This window comes from Rattus norvegicus, chromosome 1, assembly GCF_021556685.1.
Source record: "Rattus norvegicus strain SHRSP/BbbUtx chromosome 1, alternate assembly SHRSP_T2T, whole genome shotgun sequence".
NCBI classification, from domain to species: Eukaryota; Metazoa; Chordata; class Mammalia; order Rodentia; family Muridae; genus Rattus; species Rattus norvegicus.
In genome coordinates, this window is record NC_141534.1 from 142,869,284 (window position 1) to 142,889,260 (window position 19,977).

A 19,977-nucleotide genomic window follows, 5' to 3' on the forward strand; every position below is an offset into this window, starting at 1 on the left:
AGACCCTGTTGACAAAAGTTGGCAATTACCTTCCCTAATACGAGACTATTGTGATGACCGGAAGTCCTACTGCTATGTAGCCATCCCCAAGAAAGACAAGCACACATAGAAGTTTAGGAACTCTAACCAAGAAAGAGCAGCAGATCCATGTATAGGTGAAAACATCCAGAAAATGTGGAATGTGCATGATCTTCTGTTTTACTTCTCAGAAGACAGTCTAGTGATTGAAAGGAACAAATCATCGATATAACAACAGCAAGGGTGACTCCCAAAGAATTAAGTTTAAAAGTGGTTAGATGCTGTGTCTTTTTTAGCCATCTTAGTTTGATGCAGCCCTGAGTCATCTTTGAGAATAGCCTTGATTAATAATTGATAATTAGGAAATTGATAATGTCCTAGACAAGACTAGCTTGTAAGCATGTTTCTAGAGCCTTCTCTTGATTACTAATTGATATGGGAGGTGCCTTGTGTCCATTATGGAGGTACGATTCCTGAGTAGCTGACTCTTGGCTGTGTAAGAAAGCTGTTTTATCATGATTGAGTAAGTTAACCAGCAAGCAATATTGGATTGCTGCTACACATTCTAATTGGGATCGTGCCTTGATTTCCCTAAGTGATGGTTTACAACATGGGAGTATAAACTAAATCAAGACTGTCCACTGAAATTTGCTTTTAGTTAGAGTATCCCATTAAAGCATTAGAAAGGAAACTAGAACACACTGTATGATTCAGTCACTATAAAATTCCAGAAAGGACTACACCATGGTGGCATAAAGCAGATCAGTGGTTCCAAGAGACTCAGAATGTGGTCATGTCAACTGATCAAAATGTGTGGAATAAATATTTCTGAGGTTCTCAAACACAAATGGTACATTTGTACCGTATACCCACCTCCAAGGCTCAGGGACCATCATGTAAAAGGGGGAGGGGGATGTAAGAGCCATAGTTCTATAAAAACCAGAGCAAAACCATATCACCTGGAATTCTAATAAGGCTACTGAACTCACAGCAGCTATGGCTGCCTGCATAAAACCTGGAGAGGAACAGTGAACATTCCACCAAGGAGGGAGGCAGTGCTGGTGAGAGAGAGACGCCCCTACCTAAAAAGCTATTAACAGTTGATGGCATATGTCTGGTGAAGTGAGAGATGGTTTTCTTTAAGGGTGTAAGGCTGGTAGGTGGATTACATTCTAGTAAATGATTACACATCTAGGAGTATACGAACAGTCCAAATAGACTGAGTGGATTATAAACACAACACATGATCATCATCATCATCATCATCATCATCATCATCATCATCAACAACAACAACAACAACATGAAATTGGGAGGGAGATGGGTATGGTTTTGGGAGGACTTCACTCTGAATGTGATCGAATATATTGTATGCATGTATGAAATTCTCTAAGAATTAGTAAGACTCTTTTTTAAAAACAGTGTGGGGATGTGGTTTTCCTCAATGTAAGTGAGGAGAATGGGCGTGACAATGATTTACACCAGATCTATTTCATTTTATAGCATTATACACATATGGAAATCTCACTGAATTGTAAAACTGAAATCAATAGAAATGTATTTCATGCACACTATACTTCAGTAATGTCAATCTTTAAGACTGGAAGAACATATGTATGGAAAGCTACAATTCAGAACCCTCTCTTGCTTAGTGTATTGGTCAACTTTCCATCACTGTGACAAAATATCTGGTGGGATCAACTTATAAAGAGGTTTGTTTTAACACAATTTCAGAGCTTATAGTCCATGATTAGTTCCTTTGGAGAACTATACGGGCACTGTTTTGATAGCTGAAACTAGACCAATAAAGCTGCTGCTCTCCTTATAGAATATGAGATATGAAGAGAAAGAGACAGGGGTGGATTCCCAACATCTCCTTTGAGGTCATGCCCATAAATACCTATCTTCTTCCTAGCCTCATCTCCTGGTGATTCCTCCATTTCCTAAAAGCGTTATAGCTCCAATATGTGACTTTGAGAGGAAGATATATATATATATATATATATATATATATATATATATACATACATACATATATATATGCATGTTTGCATTGTATGGGCATGCATGTGTGTGCACACGTGCATATTTGTGGAGGACAGAGGACAACTTATGGTGCTTTCTTTGCTTTCTAACTTGTTTGAGACAGGGTCTCTGTTTCTCCACTGTATGCTGCAAGGGAATCTACTGGATTCTACCTTCTCCTCACTGTAGATACCCTGAAATTACAGATGTGTACTACCATGCCCATCTTTACATGTGTTCTGAGGACCTAAACTCAGTTTCTTACATTCATGTGTCAACTCCTCTTATTTCTTTGTCTCTTTCCTCACACCATGGCCCATGGTTGAGCTGTTTTCATGAACCATCTTCTAGGTTTTCTAGATTTCATATTAATGAATGCCATCCAAAACCATAGTATGCTCTACTACTATTCTCTTTTAACCTCAGTAGCTTCAGCTCCACTGGACAATCTATCTGGGCAGCTCTCTGCATCATGATTTTCCATGGTCCCTTGTAACTCACAAGGTAATTTTGGATTCCTACATGCACTACATGTTTGCGGAAACAGGTGCAAACTAGTTTGTAGTTGCTTCCCCATGTTTTTTTTCTGTACAACTAATAATTCAACATCACATAATCGCATATCTTTAGGGATAACCTAAAGAAGACAATGAAGTGACCCAGATGTTCTTCCCTGACAGGTGCATTTCTATGTATAGTTATCTTTAAATAGATCTTAGAACTACGAACAGATGGATGCTCACTGCTCTGGTACAATAGTGTTTTCTATTACTTCTCATTTTCTAAATTTTGTCATAGATACCTTATATCAACATTCTCAAGATACTTATATTATTTTTTATCTTTAGTCTCATGTATTTTACTTATTTTGTGTTTGTTTTCCTTTATTATTATTATTATTATTATTATCCTTTTAGTTTTGGAGATTATAATACTTTCTATGGGTAAATAGTATTCTTTTTCCATATTAATTCCTTAAGATCATGTCCTGTGGCTGCTATTTTTATCACTCCCAGTTACTAGAACTGGTATGAGTAATATAAGAATGAGAAATCCACTTTAGGAATATCTTGAGAAATTTCTCTGGTCATATTGGGCAGTAACTATGTGTGTCAGCATCCTTTCTCACTAGACAATCTTTTCTCTTGAAAGAAGAATCTGTTACATTTCTCTCACCATCTCTACTACCCTGCAGAGTGCCAGAGTAGATTTTGTTGAAAAAAGAAGGTAGAAGGTGGAAGTGAACAGATGTTCATATAATTGCGCACACATGTGTAACATAGTACATGCCTTTAGTTCTCCTTAACTTCTGATAAGCTAATAGGCTAATATCTCTTGGCCATTGTTCAAGTTCATACTGGGTACTACTTTCATTTTACAGATCTCATTATCACTGATAGAAACTCAGGATTTAATTTTTCATTTAAAAATATGGCCAAATTATTGATAGCCCATAGGTAGCAATGTTCCTTTGGATTGATTTCAAGGAATCCAGAGGGGAAAAATGCAAATATTAGTATCTGATACATTTTGCCCAGCAGAAATGATTTACTACAGCCCAAATCATCAATTATATGGGAAAGCCTCCTAGGATGTGTTTTGCATGCTCTTTACAGCTGTTACCTATTATGAGTTCTCAGGAGTGCCATTTGCTGCTACAACTCACTGGTCCCATAAGCTGAAGTCACCGATAGGACTGTGGAATTGTTTGAAATCACAGAGGGAGAAAGAGCCAAACCAGCGTGAGTGGCTGAAGTGTTCCTTACATCTTCATTAGATGTCCCTGTTTACATGCTAAAGATGTTCCAAAAGCCTGCTATGTCCTATGAGTCTTACAGCGTAATAGCTTACCCAGCTCTCCCAAGGATACAAACACACTGCTGAAGCCTCTGTTTTTAAAAATTTCAGATTGGCCTATTGACTCGCCCATTGCATTGTAGTATATATATATAAAAGTAATGGAGCCATCTGGCCCAGACAATGAAAGTATTCTATTCTTATCAGAAATCTGTAAGGGAGTAGCTGTTTTTTATTTCTTTTTCATATGGGGCAAGGAGTGCTTAATATTGTTAGCTAACGTTGTCAGTGAACATAGTCTAAGAGGCACAAAGAGTAATGTGCAATTACGGAACTGAAAATACGCTTCTGATTGGGTGCATATCCATCAAGCCTCTTTATTTCTCTGAAAGCTTTTTATTGGAGGCCAACGCAGCTTGATTTGGAAGGAATAAAAGTAGCTGAATAAATGACATGGTGAGAAAGCTGACCTCTAGCTGATTTCAATTGTGTTGTTAGTGAACTGTTCATATTTTCCAGCTCACATACTTGTTCATAACTTTCAGTTAATGAATGATTAGCCATGCAGGCAAACCTAATGCAGTATAGAGCAAGTCTTTACTTTCTATCTAATTCCATGTTGCAATATAAGTGCTAAAAGCATAGTAGGGTCTTTGAGGGAGGCCCTGCTCTCAGAAATAGGATTAGCCTTAATGAAAGGAGACTGAAGGTTGTTTTCTTGCCTCTCTGCCATGTGTGAGCATGGCTTTCTGGAAAACAGGAAGCAAACTGTCACTAGACACCAAATATTGTCACTTTGACTATAGCTTTCATCCTGCAGGGTGTTGAGACATGTTAAAGGTCTAGCCCATGCTCTCCTGGATAGCATCCTTGGACAAACCAAGAAAATCCAGTGTTTATTTCCCCCTGAAACTAACAAGATTCTTTTCAAGTATGAAAATAATGAAACAATTTTTGAACCCTGGAAATATGATTGTCTAATCTATTCTCAACCCATTATCCAGGCAGCGTTTCACGCAAATACAATGTATATACAATAGAATTCTTTTATAAAACAGATCCTGCCACACCTTTATTCTGATGTTAAACCATCATAACATTGTTTTTATACCCCTCTTCTTTTTTCTTTTCTTTCCTCTTCTAGATAGGGTCTCAGAGTAGTCCAGGTTGACCTTGAGCTCTCTACATAGCCAGGGATGACATTTATTTTCTAATCCTTCATTTTCCAACTCCCAGGTTTATATGTTACTAGGGATAGAATTCAAGATTTCATCCATTCTGGGCAAGTTCTCTACTAACTAAGTCCCATCTTCAACTAAGTTTTCACTAAGTCCCAACTAAGTCTTGTTTCTTAAAGTAGTAGTTTGTAACTGCTCTTTTCAGTAAAGTACATCAAATATGCTTTTTGTTTCAACTCTTTCTTTCTGACCTGTTGCAGAAAGCACATCTGAATGAATACCATTCAAAATATTACTTTATACTTGGTCTTAGATTCACTTGGTCAATATTTTTATACTTGGTCTTATATTTACATGGTAGAGTTTAGCAGCATGTAATGAAAATATTATTATATTACCATGGAAAAATAATAAGTTATTTTTCTCACATGCCCAGACATATTGGAGAAGCCAATGAAGGCACATGTAGTTGTTTAAAGAATTTACCAAGAATACTCATTCTTTCTACTTACCATTATACTTATCATGTATCATCAGTACTCAAGATGACTTTCCCACTGGTAGATACTACATCTATGAGCAAGGTGAGAAGAAAAAGCACAGGAGACAGATTTTAAAAGCAATAGTTATTTGCCAGGTAAAATTGCCCCTTTGATCAGATCTTCTATAAGACCTTTTTATCTCACTAGCAACACTTATTTTTCATAGCCATGCCTGCTTTCAAATGTATTAATGAAATAGAGTATTTTATTTGGGGGAAATCCCTGCTCCTGTCCCAAAGCAGGTCTCTGGTAGTTAGAAGGAGAGTCAAGAAAATATACAGGCTAGAAGCAGTTTGTGGCATGTATTTCATAAACAAAACATTTTCTCTTTCATTGGTTGCTGGTAAATCTACAGAGCACTCTGTTAATGTGTGTGGCCTACCAGTGACATGCTAACTTTATTGTTAAGAATATTTGACCTATAGGAAACATCCAATTCCTGCTTCTACCCTATAAATACACATACGTGGCAATCTTTTTTAAGTTCATTCTTCTCTACCTACATCTCTTTGCTTCCGGTATCTCTTCATTTTATAGTACACTGGCCTCCTCTTCCTCTTCCTCCTCTTCTTTTTCATCATCTTCTTCCTCATTTCCTTTTTACTCTTGAAGACCCTTTAACCTTTCCTGTCTGATAAATGCTTATACTTCAAGACAGTCCAAATACCATCATATCCTGGGAATGTCCTTCTCTTCTTAGATCTGTTTTTGTTGCTCTGTGCACAGCACCATTAGGTCTCTTGCCATTGTTTACTTGCATATGTGTCACTAAAGACAAATGCTATGGCCTCTTCTAGAACAAGGTCTTTAATTTATTTGACTTTTACAACCCGATGTCTGTTGCAGTTCCTGTAATAGGTTCAAGACACTTGCTCAAGGAAATGAATAGCTGAAAATTACCTCTAATGTATAGATGACCTAAAAAGAATTCAAACATACTGCTCTCACTGTAGTCGGAAAAGGCACCTTGATCTATGCCCCTTCTGTGTAGACCTCAGTGGATCAATGACTGGTGGTAGAAATATGAAAGAATGAGTGAATCTTTTAGTCTTAATTGGTAGTATTATCATAAATCAGTAATATAAATGCTCATTTGTATATTTTGTTGTCTGTTCTTCAGACCTGTGATCAATAGTTACTCAGTTTTATACTTTTGTGTACGTGTATACATTGGGAGATAAAGTTTGTTTCCTTATTAAAAATCCCTACCATTGAAAAGTACAAAGGCCTCATTTACTTTGGACTAATTCAAACCATCTATAACAAAATTATTTCTTTATTAACCTTTAGGCTGTTTAGTGACTAAATTTATTTATGACCAGCAAACAGCACTTGTTATTAGAGCAAGATTAGAAGCAGTCAGGAATCAGATGAGGATACAAAATAAAAAGGGAGTCAGAAAAAAAGTCCATCCATAGATTTGGCCATGTGCTTACAGTTGACAGAAGTGAATTCTTGATATGTTGCCTTCTTTTCCTCTTTATCTCTCAGTATACAGAGAATAGACATTAGTGGTCACTAACAGAACCTTCTTTAGGCTGGGGATGTAGTGTAATAGTAGAAAACTTGTGTGGCGTATTAGGAGCAATCTCTACCACCATAACAGACAACACTTTCTGTGTGAGCCCAGGAATGGTCAAGAATATATCTCAGTGCTAGGGTGCTTCTGCTGTCTCCTGTGAATAAAAGGCAGAACAGTGAGCTTCTCTGTCTATCACTGATGCTAGGGAATGGCAGTGCTCATCCTTCCCCCAACACCCACAGACTGCAATTGAATAAGGAGTGAACTAACATGGAATGGATAGCAGAAATTGTATTTGACACTTTTATTTACATCTTTCTGTTTCTCGACACATGAGGCCATTATTATAAATATCCCTATTTTACAGGTGAGGAAATGGGCACCAAGAGATTTAATCATTTGCCTAAAATCTCAGAGCTGGTATATGACAAATATAAGATTCAGTCTGAGATCTTTGATATCCAGCATTTTACTAATGGACTGTGGAAAGTTAGTTTAAAATCTGCTTTGTGGCTTTTTATCATACCACAAAGTACTTTGCTTTGATAACAGCCTAGAGCCTGGTGTCCTCAGTCTCTTGAGTCTTGAAGTTTCTGGAGGCAGACAGAAAATGGAAAAATGTAGATCATATATACCAGAAACAACCTACTTAAGACTGACTTCATGCCCTTCAGGTATAATTCTTTCCCCCTGAAGACTGTTGATGGAAATGGAAAACATATCCATTTCATTTTGTGTGCCCCCTTTCCTGCAGGCTGTCGTCCATATCAGGTGATCACAGCACGAGTTCACCCAGGAGAGAGCAATGCCAGTTGGGTGATGAAGGGAACCTTGGAGTTCCTAGTCAGCAGTGACCCTGTAGCAAAGCTCCTGAGGGAAAACTTCGTGTTCAAGATCATCCCTATGCTCAACCCAGATGGTGTCATCAATGGCAAGTATGTCACCTGTCTGGCCCAATGGATCCACTACTGCATATGTGTTGCTGTAGTAAAAATCCACTGCCATTTCATCAAAGGGGTGTAAGTGTAGGTGACTTGATAATCTATAGGGATCTCCCTTGGGCTCCTATCTGAAACAATTAACAATGTGCCCTCAATGCACATTTGTATATGTTTCATGATATTCCTTTAAATAGAAATAGATGAAAACGCAGCACTAAAGTACTAAACTAAACTAAAGTACTAAACTAAACTAAAGTACTAGAGAGTCGCACAGCTAAGCTAGTCTAGTGCTTCATTTATAAAGGAAGGTGGGGTCTCTGCTCCCAGACCCCTTGGAAAGAGACCTCACCGCCTGGTCAGGTGGGCACTCCTGAGGCTGCAGAGCGGAAGAGACCACCAACACTGCCCACCCCTGCCCAAATCCCTGGCCCAAGAGGAAACTGTATAAGGCCTCTGGGCTCCCGTGGGGGAGGGCCCAGGAGCGGCAGGACCCCTGCCTGAGACACCTCCGGAACCTGAAGGAAACAGACCGGATAAACAGTTCTCTGCACCCAAATCCCGTGGGCGGGAGAGCTAAACCTTCAGAGAGTCAGACAAGCCTGGGAAACCAGAAGAGACTGCTCTCTGTACATACATCTCAGACACCAGAGGAAAACACCAAAGGCCATCTGGAACCCTGGTGCACTGAAGCTCCCAGAAGGGGCGGCACAGGCCTTCCTGGTTGCTGCCGCCGCAAAGAGCCCGTGGGCAGCACCCCGCGAGCAAACTTGAGCCTCGGGACCACAGGTAAGACCAACTTTTCTGCTGCAAGAAAGCTGCCTGGTGAACTCAAGACACAGGCCCACAGGAACAGCTGAAGACCTGTAGAGAGGAAAAACTACACGCCCGAAAGCAGAACACTCTATCCCCATAACTGACTGAAAGAGAGGAAAACAGGTCTACAGCACTCCTGACACACAGGCTTATAGGAGAGTCTAGCCACTGTCAGAAATAGCAGAACAAAGTAACACTAGAGATAATCTGATGGCGAGAGGCAAGCGCAGGAACCCAAGCAACAGAAACCAAGACTACATGGCATCATCGGAGCCCAATTCTCCCACAAAAACAAACATGGAATATCCAAACACACCAGAAAAGCAAGATCTAGTTTCAAACTCATTTTTGATCATGATGCTGGAGGACTTCAAGAAAGACGTGAAGAACTCCCTTAGGGAAACACAGGAAAACATTAATAAACAAGTAGAAGCCTACAGAGAGGAATAGCAAAAATCCCTGAAAGAATCGCAAAAATCCCTGAAAGAATTCCAGGAAAACACAATCAAACAATTGAAGGAATTAAAAATGGAAATAGAAGCAATCAAGAAAGAACACATGGAAACAACCCTGGATATAGAAAACCAAAAGAAGAGACAAGGAGCTGTAGATACAAGCTTCACCAACAGAATACAAGAGATGGAAGAGAGAATCTCAGGAGCAGAAGATTCCATAGAAATCATTGACTCAACTGTCAAAGATAATGTAAAGCGGAAAAAGCTACTGGTCCAAAACATACAGGAAATCCAGGACTCAATGAGAAGATCAAACCTAAGGATAATAGGTATAGAAGAGAGTGAAGACTCCCAGCTCAAAGGACCAGTAAATATCTTCAACAAAATCATAGAAGAAAACTTCCCTAACCTAAAAAAAGAGATACCCATAGGCATACAAGAAGCCTACAGAACTCCAAATAGATTGGACCAGAAAAGAAACACATCCTGTCACATAATAGTCAAAACACCAAACGCACAAAATAAAGAAAGAATATTAAAAGCAGTAAGGGAAAAAGGTCAAGTAACATATAAAGGCAGACCTATCAGAATCACACCAGACTTTTCGCCAGAAACTATGAAGGCCAGAAGATCCTGGACTGATGTCATACAGACCCTAAGAGAACACAAATGCCAGCCCAGGTTACTGTATCCTGCAAAACTCTCAATTAACATAGATGGAGAAACCAAGATATTCCATGACAAAACCAAATTTACACAATATCTTTCTACAAATCCAGCACTACAAAGGATAATAAATGGTAAAGCCCAACATAAGGAGGCAAGCTATACCCTAGAAGAAGCAAGAAACTAATCGTCTTGGCAACAAAACAAAGAGAATGAAAGCACACAAACATAACCTCACATCCAAATATGAATATAACGGGAAGCAATAATCACTATTCCTTAATATCTCTCAACATCAATGGCCTGAACTCCCCAATAAAAAGAAATAGATTAACAAACTGGATACGCAACGAGGGCCCTGCATTCTGCTGCCTACAGGAAACACACCTCAGAGACAAAGACAGACATTACGTCAGAGTGAAAGGCTAGAAAACAATTTTCCAAGCAAATGGTCAGAAGAAGCAAGCTGGAGTAGCCATTCTAATATCAAATAAAATCAATTTTCAACTAAAAGTCATCAAAAAAGATAAGAAAGGATGCTTCATATTCATCAAAGGAAAAATCCACCAAGATGAACTCTCAATCCTAAATATCTATGCCCCAAATACAAGGGCACCTACTTATGTAAAAGAAACCTTACTAAAGCTCAAAACACACATTGCACCTCACACAATAATAGTGGGAGATTTCAACACCCCACTCTCATCAATGGACAGATCATGGAAACAGAAATTAAACAGAGATGTAGACAGACTAAGAGAAGTCATGAGCCAAATGGACTTAACGGATATTTATAGAACATTCTATCCTAAAGCAAAAGGATATACCTTCTTCTCAGCTCCTCATGGTACTTTCTCCAAAATTGACCATATAATTGGTCAAAAAACGGGCCTCAACAGGTACAGAAAGATAGAAATAATCCCATGCGTGCTATCGGACCACCACAGCCTAAAACTGGTCTTCAATAACAATCAAGGAAGAATGCCCACATATACTTGGAAATTGAACAATGCTCTACTCAATGATAACCTGGTCAAGGAAGAAATAAAGAAAGAAATTAAAAACTTTTTAGAATTTAATGAAAATAAGGTACAACATACCCAAACTTATGGGACACAATGAAAACTGTGCTAAGAGGAAAACTCATAGCGCTGAGTGCCTGCAGAAAGAAACAGGAAAGAGCATATGTCAGCAGCTTGACAGCACACCTAAAAGCTCTAGAACAAAAAGAAGCAAATACACCCAGGAGGAGTAGAAGGCAGGAAATAATCAAACTCAGAGCGGAAATCAACCAAGTAGAAACAAAAAGGACCATAGAAAAAAGCTGATAGACAACTTCAGCAAAGTGGCTGGGTATAAAATTAACTCAAATAAATCAGTTGCCTTCCTCTATACAAAAGAGAAACAAGCCGAGAAAGAAATTAGGGAAACGACACCCTTCATAATAGACCCAAATAATATAAAGTACCTCGGTGTGACTTTAACCAAGCAAGTAAAAGATCTGTACAATAAGAACTTCAAGACACTGAGGAAAGAAATTGAAGAAGACCTCAGAAGATGGAAAGATCTCCCATGCTCATGGATTGGCAGGATTAATATAGTAAAAATGGCCATTTGACCAAAAGCAATCTACAGATTCAATGCAATCCCCATCAAAATACCAATCCAATTCTTCAAAGAGTTAGACAGAACAATTTGCAAATTCATCTGGAATAACAAAAAACCCAGGATAGCTAAAGCTATCCTCAACAATAAAAGGACTTCAGGGGGAATCACTATCCCTGAACTCAAGCAGTATTACAGAGCAATAGTGATAAAAACTGCATGGTATTGGTACAGAGACAGACAGATAGACCAATGGAATAGAATTGAAGACCCAGAAATGAACCCACACACCTATGGTCACTTGATTTTTGACAAAGGAGCCAAAACCATCCAATGGAAAAAAGATAGCATTTTCAGCAAATGGTGCTGGTTCAACTGGAGGGCAACATGTAGAAGAATGCAGATCGATCCATGCTTATCACCCTGTACAAAGCTTAAGTCCAAGTGGATCAAGGACCTCCACATCAAACCAGACACACTCAAACTAATAGAAGAAAAACTAGGGAAGCATCTGGAACACATAGGCACTGAAAAAAATTTCCTGAACAAAACACCAATGGCTTATGCTCTAAGATCAAGAATCGACAAATGGGATCTCATAAAACTGCAAAGCTTTTGTACGGCAAAGGACACTGTGGTTAGGACAAAACGGCAACCAACAGATTGGGAAAAGATCTTTACCAATCCTACAACGGATAGAGGCCTTATATCCAAAATATACAAAGAACTCAAGAAGTTAGACCGCAGGGAAACAAATAACCCTATTAAAAAATGGGGTTCAGAGCTAAACAAAGAATTCACAGCTGAGGAATGCCGAATGGCTGAGAAACACCTAAAGAAATGTTCAACATTTTTAGTCATAAGGGAAATGCAAATCAAAACAACCCTGAGATTTCACCTCACACCAGTGAGAATGGCTAAGATCAAAAACTCAGGGGACAACAGATGCTGGTGAGGATGTGGAGAAAGAGGAACACTCCTCCATTGTTGGTGGGTTTGCAAACTGGTACAACCATTCTGGAAATCAGTCTGGAGGATCCTCAGAAAATTGGACATTGAACTGCCTGAGGATCCAGCTATACCTCTCTTGTGCATATACCCAAAAGATGCCCCAACATATAAAAAAGACACGTGCTCCACTATGTTCATTGCAGCCTTATTTATAATAGCCAGAAGCTGGAAAGAACCCAGATGCCCTTCAACAGAGGAATGGATACAGAAAATGTGGTACATCTACACAATGGAATATTACTCAGCTATCAAAAACAACGACTTTATGAAATTCATAGGCAAATGGTCGGAACTGGAAAACATCATCCTGAGTGAGCTAACCCAATCATAGAAAGACATACATGGTATGCACTCATTGATAAGTGGCTATTAGCCCAAATGCTGGAATTACCCTAGATGCCTAGAACAAATGAAACTCAAGACGGATGATCAAAATGTGAATGTTTCACTCCTTCTTTAAAAAGGGAACAAGAATACCCTTGGCAGGGAAGAGAGAGGCAAAGATTAAAACAGAGACTGAAGGAACACCCATTCAGAGCCTGCCCCACATGTGGCCCATACATATACAGCCACCCAATTAGACAAGATGGATGAAGCAAAGAAGTGCAGACCGACAGGAGCCGGATGTAGATCGCTCCTGAGAGACACAGCCAGAATACAGCAAATACAGAGGTGAATGCCAGCAGCAAACCACTGAACTGAGAATAGGACCCCCGTTGAAGGAATCAGAGAAAGAACTGGAAGAGCTTGAAGGGGCTCGAGACCCCATATGTACAACAATGCCAAGCAACCAGAGCTTCCAGGGACTAAGCCACTAACTAAAGACTATACGTGGACTGACCCTGGACTCTGACCTCATAGGTAGCAATGAATATCCTAGTAAGAGCACCAGTGGAAGGGGAAGCCCTGGGTCCTGCTAAGACTGAACCCCCAGTGAACTAGACTGGTGGGGGGAGGGCGGCAATGGGGGGAGGGTTGGGAGGGGAACACCCATAAGGAAGGGGAGGGGGGAGGGGGATGTTTGCCCGGATACCGGGAAAGGGAATAACACTGGAAATGTATATAAGAAATACTCAAGTTAATAAAAAAATATATAAATATCGTACAAGAACATACAAAAAAATTAAAGGAAGTTGGGCATACAGGGTCCCCAAAACTCCCCTAGCTCACTTGTGAACCACTGGCATTTCAGGGTTCTGTCAATGAGTCTTCATGATGATTACCAATGCTTCTACACTAGTTTTACTTGAATCTGCAAAGAAATGTAGTATTAATTCAGTTATATATTACTGGTTTCTGGATAAAATTAAAATAAGAGTATCACATCAATGGAAAGGAATGTTGCCTGGAAAAGAGAAGTGTGGTATCTTCATTTTCAAAATGCTGCTTCTTATCTTTAGGATGTATCAGGGACTAAAACTCTGAGGTCTGTCAGAAGGGCTCAGAGTTTGAGCTCAGGTCCAGATGAGGGCCCTAAGGTTACATGACCAGGGAGTGGCAGGACTAACATTTAGAGATACCCATTTAGCCCTTTTTAGTAAGATATGATCTTTTGTCCTATATGAATGTAGATTCTGTTCCATAGATAAACAAAATGAGAGATGAACATAAAATAATATGAGGAAAAATTATTTCAAAGAGTGAAATGAAAATGAAACTTTAAAATATCATTAACATAGCAGCAAAAATTAAAATTAGATAATACAGAAATCTGGTGTCAGTAAAGGGTTGGGAAACAACAAATAAAAAGGGTCATAAAGAGACACAAAATCTTATAAATGATCAAGTGAACATTCAAGCAAATACAATGAATGAAAGGTTAATCCCTTCAAGAAAGAAAATGAAATATTAAATAACTCCAATAGACTTCTTTTTTGATAACTACAAAGATACATTAAATTTAAAGTGTTAAGAATATAATGACTACATATAACATATATGACATGTAGTATTTATCATATAGAACACAAATTTTATATATACCTTATATATCATATAATATATGATCATATATCATGTAATATAAAATAAAAATATAATATAAAAGAAATAAGAAAATCCAAAATGTGTTATATATGAAGACATGTCAATGCAAATCAATTAACGCTATAGACTATAAAAGTAATAGATGCAAAAAGGAATGAATGAAAGAAGTATAAATGAAGAAAGAAGAAAAAGTATACCAATCTGTATTTAATATATTAGATTAGCACAATTAGGTTGGCTCAGTAGTTTACAGCTATTTATTTATTTATTTATTTATTTATTTATTTATTTATTTATCTATTCATTTATTTATTTCCTTTCTTGATTACTAATTGACTTATTTGTTCATTGATTTCTTATTTTTTTGGTAGAGATTGTTTGATGAGGACTGCTCAATGCTGACTGCATTGAGGATCAGGAGACCAGGTTCTTCCCTGAAGAGCAACAGTCTCCTCTGGCAGCAATGAGGTCTCTAGGATCTTAAACTGGATCAGGCCCTGAGGTAGTGTCTTTTAAGGCTGCCCAGAGCTCAGCTGTCTCCTGTCATCTGCTCCCCTAAGTCCACAGTCAATCTCTGGTTGCTCTCTGCTTAAGAATTTTACTAGCAGGCTTTCTCAGCCTACAGGATGGAAGTCAGCTATGGAAAGTACTTAAGGGACATGACCCCATTTGGTTAGTATATTATCCAACTTGGCTCACTTCTCTCTTTCCCTGGAACTATCAGGGGTCAGAAAGAAATTGGAAAGAGTATCAGACTAGGCATGCTAACTGAACAGGACCTCTGGGTGTTTCCTGATTGACTCAGTTTTCCCCGTGGGTGGAAGATGATAATGTACTCCTGATTGACATTTCATGGGTGTGGGGAGAGTCTCACATACCCAAAGCTCAGGGATTTCATGTTCAAGCTCAGGGATTAAGTGTTGAAGCTCCATCTATTTCAAATACTCATACTTCCAAATTGTGCTTGCTCCAGGTCTTTGGTCAAAGTTAATGGGGTTTCAGTCACTGAGGAGCGTGTTGGCTGGTGTGCACATTATTTCCAGCTCACAGCTGGTTACTTTGTTTCCCAAATGGCAGGGCAGCTTCTTCCCAGTGACAATGGCATTCATCATCATTACTATTATTTATAATGACTCTGATTGCTCTTTTATTTATACAACATCTTTCACCATAGAGCCCGGGGTACTTTGCAGATCACTTGGACTGAACAAACAAGTATGGTTGAAAAGGAATTGGAAATCACCACATTTTCCACAGATAGAATAATCAGCAGGCCATAGAATCTCATTATGAGAAGGACCCAATGCTGCCATGAATACATGGCCTTTCACAATATAAAGCTTAAACCTCTAGGTCCTGAGCCCATTTCAGAATGGACTTAAAATGTGCTTCATCTAAGTTTCACTTGAGATGCTTCTGCAGTTGATGTTCCATTGTCTGGCCATGCCTACAGCATTGTTTATAATTAGGTGGGTGTTTACTCTTATTGTGTTTTAGTTTTTGTTCTCCAAGCTTCAACTATTGTAGTCAGTCTTCCACATATAGATCAAACTCTTCCTGTACATATTTGATTTCCCCATGAGAAATACTCCCCAGTTTGATGCAGTTTACCTAAACATTGTATTTGATTATCATTCCTGATGTTTGAATGTAACTGATTTTTCTCTGTACATAATGGTATTAACAGACATCTTAATTGCCAGAAGTACTCTGTGTATGTTTGACTAAAAGGAGATAATGTTTGCATTCTATTAATGACTCCAAACATCACCATGTCAATCAGAGCTAGACTACACTTTGTGCACTTATGCATTTACTTGTATGCTCAAGTATTTGTGTACAAGTGCAGAAAAAAAAAACATAATTTTAGGTGTTGTGACTCAGATGTTGTCTATATTGAATAATGTTGGTTGTCAATTCAACTACATCTAAGATTAACTAGCCCCACAAGCATCTGGGCACACCTGTGAGGGATTTTCTTGATTGGGTCAATTGAAGTTAGAAGACCCCCTCCCTCCCAACCGAGGTTATACTTTCTGGTGGCAGCCTATATAAAAAAACAAGGAGGAAGGAAATATTTTGGTGTTTGACTGTTTACCCTCACTCTGACAAATTCATCTATCTTGTTGCTGAGTCATTCCCTCATTTATATTAGAATCTGCTTCTTTGGAATTCCAATATAGACAGAAGACCAGCTGCTCTCCATGAATTCCTGGGGATTCATCAGATTGGGACAGCTGAGGCATTTTATCTTGGCTGAATACTGAATTGCTGGCTTTTTGGTTGGGATACAGCCATTCTTGCACTCTTTAGACCACAGCCCAATATATATATATATATAATATGTATATATGTATATATATATAACTTTTCATATCCATTATATATTTTACACAAACACACACACACACACACACACACACAATCACTACTTTTTCCTTTAAAGAACCTTGATTAATATACCATCCATCTGTATGTCACTGGCCTGGGACATACTAGGAAGGCTGACTGATCAAGGAACCCCAGTGATGTACCTGTTTTTACTTCTCCAGTTCTAGAATTTAAAGTGTTAGCTGTCACACCCAGTCTTTTTGTTTCTAATATTGGTTCTGGGAACCAAATTTATCTTCTATTTCTTGGAAGGCAAGTACTTTACTGATTAAGGTATTTTCCCAACCCCATAACAAACATTTAATTTAAAACTTATCATGGACCTTCATGGAGCTTGCAAACATGTGTAATAATAGAGCAGTTTCCTTTTGTGACATTGGTGATGGAACCTCTGAGGATGACTGGAAGATCTTGATAATAGTGGTCAGAGAGACACAGCCAGAATTTCTAGCAAGAAAAATATAGTGAGTCTTGCCAAGTCAAGGATCCCTTAGCAACGCAAGTCTGAACAGGGAAACAAATACAACGATGTATCTGTTATGATTAATTCCAAAAGAAACAATTTCTCATCTCCTTGCTGGGCTATCTATTGAATTAGGTCGAGCTCTCAGTAAGACAGGAGCAATGCAGTGTTTTTGAGACTCATAATTCTTTTAAACATGAGATAGAAAAGAATGAGAATTAGCAAACCAAGTTAAATCAGAAGGAGGGTTGGTAGATAGGTTAAAGTGGGGATGCAGGAGAAAGCAGATGGTTTTCAAGCTGCTAACTAGGTATAGATACTACATAAATGGGGGAGAGGTTGAAGGGGGAAGCAGGTCAAGCCTTGTTCTCATTTGTTAAACTTTGGGTGTTGATGATCAGTATAATTCTTACGAAGCCAACACAGAGCCTTGTGCTTTATTCACAGGAGACTAAGCATATTGATCCTAGGAGTATTTCCAACTCCATAAACATGATTATCTTCTTCCAAACAAACTGAGGACCAGGCACAAACAACAATAATAAGCAAAGGGCCTAGTGCAAGCAAACACAGCAAGGTGTTAAAAAAAAAGGAACAGCATAATGTACAAGAGGAAACGATTCAAACTATAAACATCACATAAAAAATCTCAACAACCTTAACCATTTTAGGACCATTTCAAGTGTGGGTCAATAGTCTACTCTACTGCAGGTTATGAATGTTTAAACTTCCTACAAGTAGATCACTTTCAGACTTGACCTAAATAAAACATTCAGTACCTTTTATGAGCCAAGAACATACCTAATTATTTTACTTATATTGTCTTACTTCATTCTCACTATGACCCATGCTGTGATTGATTGGTCTAGACCAATGGTACATGTCTTACTGTTACAACCAGATGTAACCAAGTCACCAAATTATTGGAAACAGAAGAAACAGGTGTTTCCTGTAAGGATGGAGGGAGAAAGGGGCAGCAGTTCATGTGCCAGAACCTACAGTCTTGAGTGGCTGCTCCAAATGCTGGGGGTTGAAAACCAAATCGGGGCTGTAATAGTTAGCTGCAGCTGTCATTTTGACATAATCCATAGTCACTTGGGAAGAGGAAATCTCAGTGGAGGATTTGTTTAGATTAGATTTACCTGGGCTGTGTGACTAAGGCATTTTCTTAATTTTAAATTGATATGGGGGGCTCAACTCACCTGAGGACAGGGTCATGCCTGAGCTATGGGCTTGGGAAATCTAGGAAAGGTAGTTGAATTAGCCAATGGAATGAGACAGCAACCTTCTTTCCTTCATGGTCTCTGTTTTACTTCCTGCCTCCAGGTTCGTGACTCAACTTCCTTTCATCAGTGATACACTGACAAGGAAGTGTAAGCTGAATACTCTTTCTTTCCCCAGGTTGCTTTGGGTCATGGTATTGATCATAGCAAGATAAAACTAGAGCAGAGACGGACCTTGTTAGGATTTCTGTGGACAATGGGGCACAAAGAAGAGGACAACGAAGTGGTCTAATTCCAAATGCACAATACCATTTAGTCCTCCTTGCTGCTGGTTTCTTGGCAGAAGTGTAGCGGTTGTATCTTGAGAAGTTCTAGAGAAAAGTACTATTTGCCTGCATCTGCTCCAGTCATGTTTATTAGCAACGGGTAACAGGAAATGTGCCCTTCTTTCTCTAGTGACATTTTATGGATAGAGCCTCTGTGGAAGCCAACCAGAGAAGGATTCTAAGCACCGCACCTGATGGCTGCTTTTGATAATAAGCAATAAGATGTCTGTATATCAAGTCCTTGATATGCAATACCATTTGGGTTGTTTTGCTTTAGTTTTGTTTATTTCTTTGAAATAGGATTTCTGGCTTGGAATTCATGATGCAATCCAGGCTGACCTCAGATTCATAGCAGTCCTCCTGTCTCTGTCCTGCAAGTGTTGAGATTGTCGGGATGAACCACCCATGTTCCACTTAAGTGTTTGTGTCTTTGCACCATGTAGATGTGATTTCTTCATTTACTGACAATGTCCACTGTCTCCAGTGTGGTAACAGATGCATATTCTAGGCTTAAGCACACCTGCTGCCCTTGCAGAGGATCTGGTTTCAGTTTCCCACACTTACATGGCAGCTCACAACTTTTCCATAACAGTTCTAGGCAATCAAGTACTCTCTTCTGGCCTCTGTGGGCACCAGACACACATGTAGTGTGCATACTTACATGCAGACAAAACAAAACTTAGACAATGTATACTCTGTAGAAAGTTCAGTATTATAGAAACAGGGGCAAAAAAGTGAGGAGAGACAGGGAAATGAGGGGGACTCTGAAGAATGAACCAAAATAAACTATCCATGAAACTTCCATTAAGAAATATGTAATACTGTAATTTAATTAAAAAACCCACCAAATTAAAAAAAGGAAAAATTAAAAACATTCAAATTTAGGAGTATTATGTTGTATAATTTAAAAGTATATTAATCACTTAAAGTCTTAGTCTTGGAACATTTTTTTTCTCAAAATTCCACCAAAAACACTGTTGGAAAAGATACCTTAGTTATTTGTCAATAAACTGAC

General features: G+C 38.7%; 1 protein-coding gene across 1 annotated transcript in view; it reads left to right on the forward strand.

Annotated features, from left to right (window-relative positions):
* Window positions 1-19,977, forward strand: part of Agbl1 (AGBL carboxypeptidase 1) — an 893,368-nt gene that overhangs the window by 331,760 nt on the left and 541,631 nt on the right. Inside the window, 1 exon segment of the mRNA NM_001432252.1 lies at window positions 7,837-8,017. Coding sequence (NP_001419181.1) covers window positions 7,837-8,017 — 181 coding nt within the window.